The 6,868-nt window shown below is 38.1% G+C and overlaps 1 protein-coding gene across 1 annotated transcript in view; it reads left to right on the forward strand.

Annotated features, from left to right (window-relative positions):
- The window catches only part of epha8 (eph receptor A8), a 101,963-nt gene extending 95,508 nt beyond the window's left edge, over positions 1–6,455 (forward strand). Inside the window, exons 17-20 of the mRNA XM_018667590.1 lie at positions 1,059–1,208; positions 1,299–1,489; positions 2,395–2,553; positions 3,834–6,455. Of these exons, the coding sequence (XP_018523106.1) occupies positions 1,059–1,208; positions 1,299–1,489; positions 2,395–2,553; positions 3,834–3,948 (615 nt within the window). The 3' untranslated portion in view covers positions 3,949–6,455. The remainder of the gene's footprint in view (positions 1–1,058; positions 1,209–1,298; positions 1,490–2,394; positions 2,554–3,833) is intronic.
- The last annotated feature ends 413 nt before the right edge of the window (positions 6,456–6,868 follow it).

A 6,868-nucleotide genomic window follows, 5' to 3' on the forward strand; every position in this document is an offset into this window, starting at 1 on the left:
AAGTGAATAAAGCTGCTTATTGCATGAAATCAAACTGGCAGGAAAGTCACTTTGAAGAACCTGCAAGTGTTAGATAAAGATAAATTAAGGTTAGTGAATTCCGCTGGGTTGTGTTGCTGATCTTAATGTTTAGCAGGACATCAGGTGTCTGTAATGGGCTATGTTTTGAAAGTAACCTTCAGATGTTTAAAATGACCCACAGGGACCGCTCTGTTTGTTTAAGAAGTGATGTGTCCATTTGTCAGCCTAATTAAGTGTCAGCTATATATCAAAAATAATGTAAGTGGTTCATATACTTGCCAACATGTGTAAGTCTATTCTTGTCCTGATCATGTCCACACTGGCTCTCTTTAATGCACCATTTAACTTGCTGCTTTCACTCAGTGGTAGGCAGTAACTAGGTACATGTACTAACGTACTGTACTTTAGGACAAATTTTAGGTAGTATTGTACTTAGCTATTTCCATTTTATGCTACTTTTTACCTTCACTTCTTTCCATTCCAAAGGGAAATATCCTTTTATTTTTTTAATGCTTCACTGATAGTTATAGACTTAAGATTCTACATACAAAAAATATGATAAGCTTAAAATATGATAAATTATTGATTAAACTACTTAATAGAATATAGGCGCTGGTAATAATGAGGCAACAATTATAGTACACAAGACCAAATATGATTGAGGCCTCTCTGAATGAGTACTGTCACTAACTAAATTTTGCTCTATTTTTACTTCTACTGGTATATTTTTACATTGTGATACAGTATCATCACTTTGAATATTCTTAATATACACTTTGAATAAGAATATGAATACTTCCTGCTCCACTGTAATTAGTTGTTCAAACAACACTAGGGAGTATGGTCTAGACCTGCTCTATATGAGCCTTGAGATGACTTTTGTTGTGATATGGCGCTATACAAATAAATTGAATTGAAAAATTGAATTGAATATTTGTAGACAAATATTTGTAGACAAGTTCCCTCTCCAGATGTTTTCTAAATCTGTCTCAGAAAGTCAGATACTTCCTGGTCGAACATCTTTATGTTCCTGACAGGGTGGGAAAATACCAATCCGCTGGACAGCCCCAGAGGCCATTGCATACAGGAAGTTCTCCTCCTCCAGTGATGTGTGGAGCTATGGTGTCGTCATGTGGGAGGTGATGTCTTACGGAGAGCGACCATACTGGAACCTCACCAACAGAGATGTGAGCATTGTCCATTGCCCATCTCTAACACTCAGTGTATTTTCATGGTAGACACTGTAATCTAAGTCATATTTTACTGTACATGCGCAGGTGATCAAATCTGTGGAAGAGGGCTACAGGCTTCCTGCTCCTATGGGCTGCCCTGCTGCTCTACACACACTCATGCTGGACTGCTGGCAGAAGGATCGCAATGAGAGGCCACGCTTTTGCCAGATAGTCACCGTTCTTGACAAGCTAATCCGCAACCCAGAGAACCTGAAGTCCATGGACACGCTCTGCAGGTGGGTGGCCAACTGAATAGATCCATATTTTCATCAAAGCTACATGGGTGCATTGTGTCACACGTCGAGCAGTCTTTTGATTTAATTTGGCTGGACAGTTCGCCAAAATTTAATCAAATATTGGTTCATGTGATTAGCGGATTAAGCTGCAAATCAAAGCAAGATACCGCCTGCGAGGGGCTGAGAAGATGATCTCTTGGAAAATATATGGTGACAGACTGTAAGGCTACTAAGTTACTGTCCTAGTGCAGGAGGCAGGGTAAATCCAATCTCATCCCGCTGCTATCAAACATGAACGCGGTGGGATAAAGTTGCAGTGTAAAGTTTCCCTCAAAGTTCTCTGACAGATGAAGCGAGCGGTCGTGTTCGTTTTCCAATAAGCTCATCTCTGATAGACGCACTGTGCGTTAAGTAAAAGCCTCACTGTGATATTGACATTGATCCGTGCTGAATGTGGGAGCAGGTTTGAGAGGACACCTGGGCTGAAGCTGGACTTGTAAATTGCTCAGTTCAGATCCCAGGTCCTACAGAATCAGTGGTGCATGGCATTGTGCTTCTGCGTTTGTGTGTGTGAGTAGGTGTGTGAGGTGAGGGAAACGGTAGGTAGAGGAAGAGGCTGAGAAGAGGGAGGACTCTTAAGGATTTCTCCCTTTATTAATCTACCCAAAGCAGCCATCCTGCAACCACAGCCGCCACCTCTTCTCTATCATTTTAACTGCTATTGATTTTCTGCCTCAGCTACTAGTGCATTTCAAACCCCCTTTCCCTGAGCCGCTCTCTCTCTCTTGTTCACTTTTTGACTCTTTTCTTGTTTTCAGTCTCTGTCCAGCTAATCTTTTTGTCTTCCCATTCATCTCTCTCTCTCTCTTTCTATCTATGGCCATCTATCTCTCTCTTGGCCTCAGTTTAAATAGTCCTCCACTGATGGAGAGAGCTATCCCCGACTTCAGTAGCTGTAACTCAGTAGACGAGTGGCTGGACACCATAAAGATGGGCCGCTACAAGGACCACTTTGCAGCAGGGGGATACCACACACTGGGACATGTCATCAGCATGAACCAAGGGTAAGTTCTGACTGTGATAGAGAGCGCTAACAACTCAGAGGGAATGGTGAGCTGCTAACTTTGGCAGTAGTTAGCTGCTGGGCCCTACCAGCTGATGTATGTGGCTTAAAGGTCCTGTGGGATGAGAAATCATTGCACACAGGGCTTAAACTGTTTGACTGACACATTCAAGACAGTTCTGGCTTCCCCACACCTGTAAAACTGTACTAAATCTCAGTGAATACACGTAAAATCAGTTTGACCTGCCTACATGGTAAGTAACAACAAAGCAATGTCATACTGACCAGTCTGCTGTTTTGAATGTGCCTTTTAAACAGAAGTACTCTTCACATTCACAAAATTGCTATGTCCTCTACTTTGCTGAGTTGATCGATGCAAAGCTACAGTTAGTAAAGTTCCTGCAGCAATACATAAATGTATGTCCCCTGGAGGCTTTTAATTTGAAATATCTGTGTGGGAGGTGTCCCAATGGCCTAGTGCTTATATTGCAAACCATGTTAATGGAATATCCTTAGATCAATTCTGGTTGCAGATCTTACTTGCATACCACACCCCTTACTCTCTCCTCTCATTTCATGTCTACTGTATATCTACACTGCAAGTTCTTACAAGTTTCAGCAACAATGATTTTTTTTCACAATAACTTTGTGAGTTGTGAGCACAGCACTGACATAAGTTGATATGGTGAACCTGTGAGTAAATGGCCAGACAGCTAAACAATGAGCTGAAACTTGCTATCTTATTCCACAAAGCCAAGGGAGCTGCAGATCTGTAGGTTCATCACCATGACTGACTGCGTTTACATTGTTTTCACATAGCCACTTTAATTACTGTAAAATACCCCAAAATTGCACTGGTGCATATAATCACTGAACAGAGCAGAGAGAAAGTAGACTGTTGTTATAATGATGAATAATGCTGTGAAAATTTACATTGTACTATATTTATCAAGACAACAGTTAAACTTGGAAGAAATGTTGATTTTAGCACAACACAAAACAATATCAATAATGAATTAGAAGATCTCAAAACAGGTTAATTATGGTAAAATATATTTAACTGTTGGGGAAATTAGGAAAAGTTCTGTTTTGCATAAAAGCCTTTGCAGTTGTGGCACAGTAAATTAAAGCCCTTGCCACTATCTGAGAATTTACAGTCTATTGTGACAAACTTAGTATTTTTAAACATTGACATTATGATGCAGAAAGATCTATTTAGAATATGTGTCATATCTGTGTTTTTGCCTGAATTTGAGACTGAAATGTATATGTGCTGTACAGGGACATCCAGAGGCTCGGGGTGACACTGATGGGCCACCAGAAGAAGATCATGACCAGTGTCCAGCTGATGAGGGCGCAGGTCCTCAACAAGAGTGTGCCTTCAGTGCACGTATAACTCCAACGCTGAGGTTTCTTTCTGCAGAAATCTAGAAACCCAGGCCTCAATAAGGTCTAGAGGGACTCCACGGGAAACAAGATGATCAGATAAAAGGGAGAAGAAGATGTTTGGAAACTTTACAGGACTTTTTCCTTGAGAAATTGAAGAACAAAAGGTGAAAGGTTTTAACTATGGAGCAAGTATACGTGACTTCTTAAGGACAAGTTCAACCTTTCATTTTTTCCTATCCAGCTACATTTTCTGAGTTTTAATGTCTTGTTTATAAATGGAAAGACTGCCTTAATTACACAAATTATTTTAATTTTATTGTCTACAAAGAGAAGATAATTTATCAATCATGAATTTATCAGAGTAATATGATTTACTGAACTGGGCAATAGCAAGAGTACATGGAATGATATATAGGGTGGGGGTGGGGATGAAGGTGTTTTCAAATGTTCTGATGACACTAGCTGACTCTCCTGGAGTGACAGCTTGAGGAGAATAAGGCCCCGACTGAGGCTCCAGTCAGACAGAGTGGAGAAAAGTGAGATAGGGCTCACCCGAGTTGCCAGATCATCTCCACAGTGGAGAAGACCTATTTCACCCCAGGCTATTAATACCAACAACAGGCACATTCTCCGCAGCCCAACCTTGATGAATGACCCCAAGAGAGCCCTAGAGCCCTCTGCCCAGTTTGAAGCTGCGCAGCGCACAACTACTGGAAGGAAGATGTGTATGATTCAGTTACAGTGCACTTTATTCTACAATCTCTCTGTGTTGTAGAGGCTTTGCAGTTGTGTCACAAATCTCCTCGCAGCCACAACTGGAGCTATGATGTTGGTCTGTTGAAGAATTAGTTGTCTGAAAATGTTAAAAAATACATAAATAATAAATAACTATACATTATAAAACCCCAGAAAAAGAGATATCTAAAATTATGTAGTGATATAAGTAGCTCGCTCTCTTTCCAAATTTACTTCACTGTAACAATAAATTGTAACAATAACAATAATTAAATTACATATGTGTTTAGATAGGCATAAAAAATCATTTTGGCCATTTCATAAATGATGCATCTGATGCATTTTCAGTACATTAGCAGATTTTTTTTATTAAATGTGCACTGCAATTTAAAATGCCAGAAGTCCCAGAAAACCCCTCCAAAAAGTTAAATTATTTTCTCATTTTCTTTCAGTTTGAGTTCGTTTGTTTTCCAGATCAAATAGATTGAAAAAACAAAACAAAACAAAAAAAACTTTTTTATATCACAATATAATATTTTCACAGCATGTCAGACTACATGCTTTCCTTGATTACTTTCAGATGCAGAAACACATTTTCAAAGCATTTTTAAAATGCATTTACCAGATCCCATAAATTGGTTATGTATGATGGCCAAAATCACCACTGTCTCACTAAGCTCCCAGTGTTGGCTAAATCAAATCTTTCTTATGACCACCATCATTAAAAATGTGACAGTGGTTTATATTACAATTTATCCTGAAGTGGCTCATAACTGTGAAACATGGAACAATTTTGAAAAACATTTTTATATTTCCTTAAGTAATCCCTTAAATGTTAAAATTCCTTAAATATTAATCCAGTATTAATATACTTAACATCTGTTTAGCTTTCTATCAAAATTAGATATATATTAGGTTGGATCATCCCAAAGTTGGTGTTTCAACATCTGCATCAGATTTTTCTGGGAGGTGTGTGTTACACCTGAAAGCCCCCTTATTCTCTTGGCATTTATGAACAAAGTGGTACAGAAGCTTGTTTATTATTTGAAACTTATTTTTGGAATCAACATTGGCACTAATACTATTCAGTGCAATAACTCTGTACCCCAGAGTATATATCTGAACACATTTCTATTGTGAATGCTGGGAATATAGTGCACATAAGCTACGCAGACTGTAAAATAAAGTGTAACTTCTGATTAAATGTGATGACACTGCCTCAGTGTTGATGAAAAAGGTGAAGACGAACATGTAAGTAGAATGTTTATATCTAAACACTCTCAAAAGTACATAATCAGCCCTAATTTATACCCCCCTCTGTGCCATCAAGAGAATGTTTTTTCTTGTGCACCTTGGTAGGTTTTCCTCTAGATGGTTGATGTCAGTTTTTATTAGAGAAGAACCTCATGATATTTCTTGAATATGTATTATTGTGACATTTCACCACTGGTTTCAGAAGATTTCTTTTTTTTTTTTCTTTAGGATGCTTTTCAAGACACTGGACTTGAACTGAAAACCCATATTTTATAAAGTTAGGATATGTTTTTGCTAGATTAATTGATTTATAATGTATACAGCAAGTTCAGTCACTGGAAGGAAGAAAAAAACTGCAACAATCGGATTTATTCACTTTACATTATTTATTCATGTTAATTTGTTTTCCAAATAATACAACTCTAAGCGTTTTTATTACAGTTGATGAATCATCCTTGTTGCTAATGATAAATCATAAATGTGCAAACTGTCCATAAATACACAATAAAGGAACGTTTGTCTGTGTGTGACTGCAACAGTGATTTTCCACCTATTTATAATACAACAGAGAGCTGACTTCATGTCTGATCACTTCAGTTAAACCAGCTCTCAGTTGTTAACGAATGCATGCTCTAAACCACATGGGAGTTGTAGTTGCTGAATGCAACAAAATGATCATTGTTTTATGATGGTTTATCACTGTACTAATGACTAATTTTTATGTTAATAATGGATCACATGACCATATGTGATGTGAAAGATGTCGCTCACAAAAAATGTACACCCATTTTGCCTTTTTTAGCTCATTGTTTTAGTTTTCACACTGATTTAAGAAACCTCCTTTCCAAACTCCACAGGCAACTGATTTCAACATTAAGTAGCTTAACTGTAACAGATTACATAGTGACATGTTTTTTTGTTTGTTTGTTTTTTTAATC

Source organism: Lates calcarifer, linkage group LG12, assembly GCF_001640805.2.
Source record: "Lates calcarifer isolate ASB-BC8 linkage group LG12, TLL_Latcal_v3, whole genome shotgun sequence".
In the NCBI taxonomy this organism is placed as follows: domain Eukaryota; kingdom Metazoa; phylum Chordata; class Actinopteri; family Centropomidae; genus Lates; species Lates calcarifer.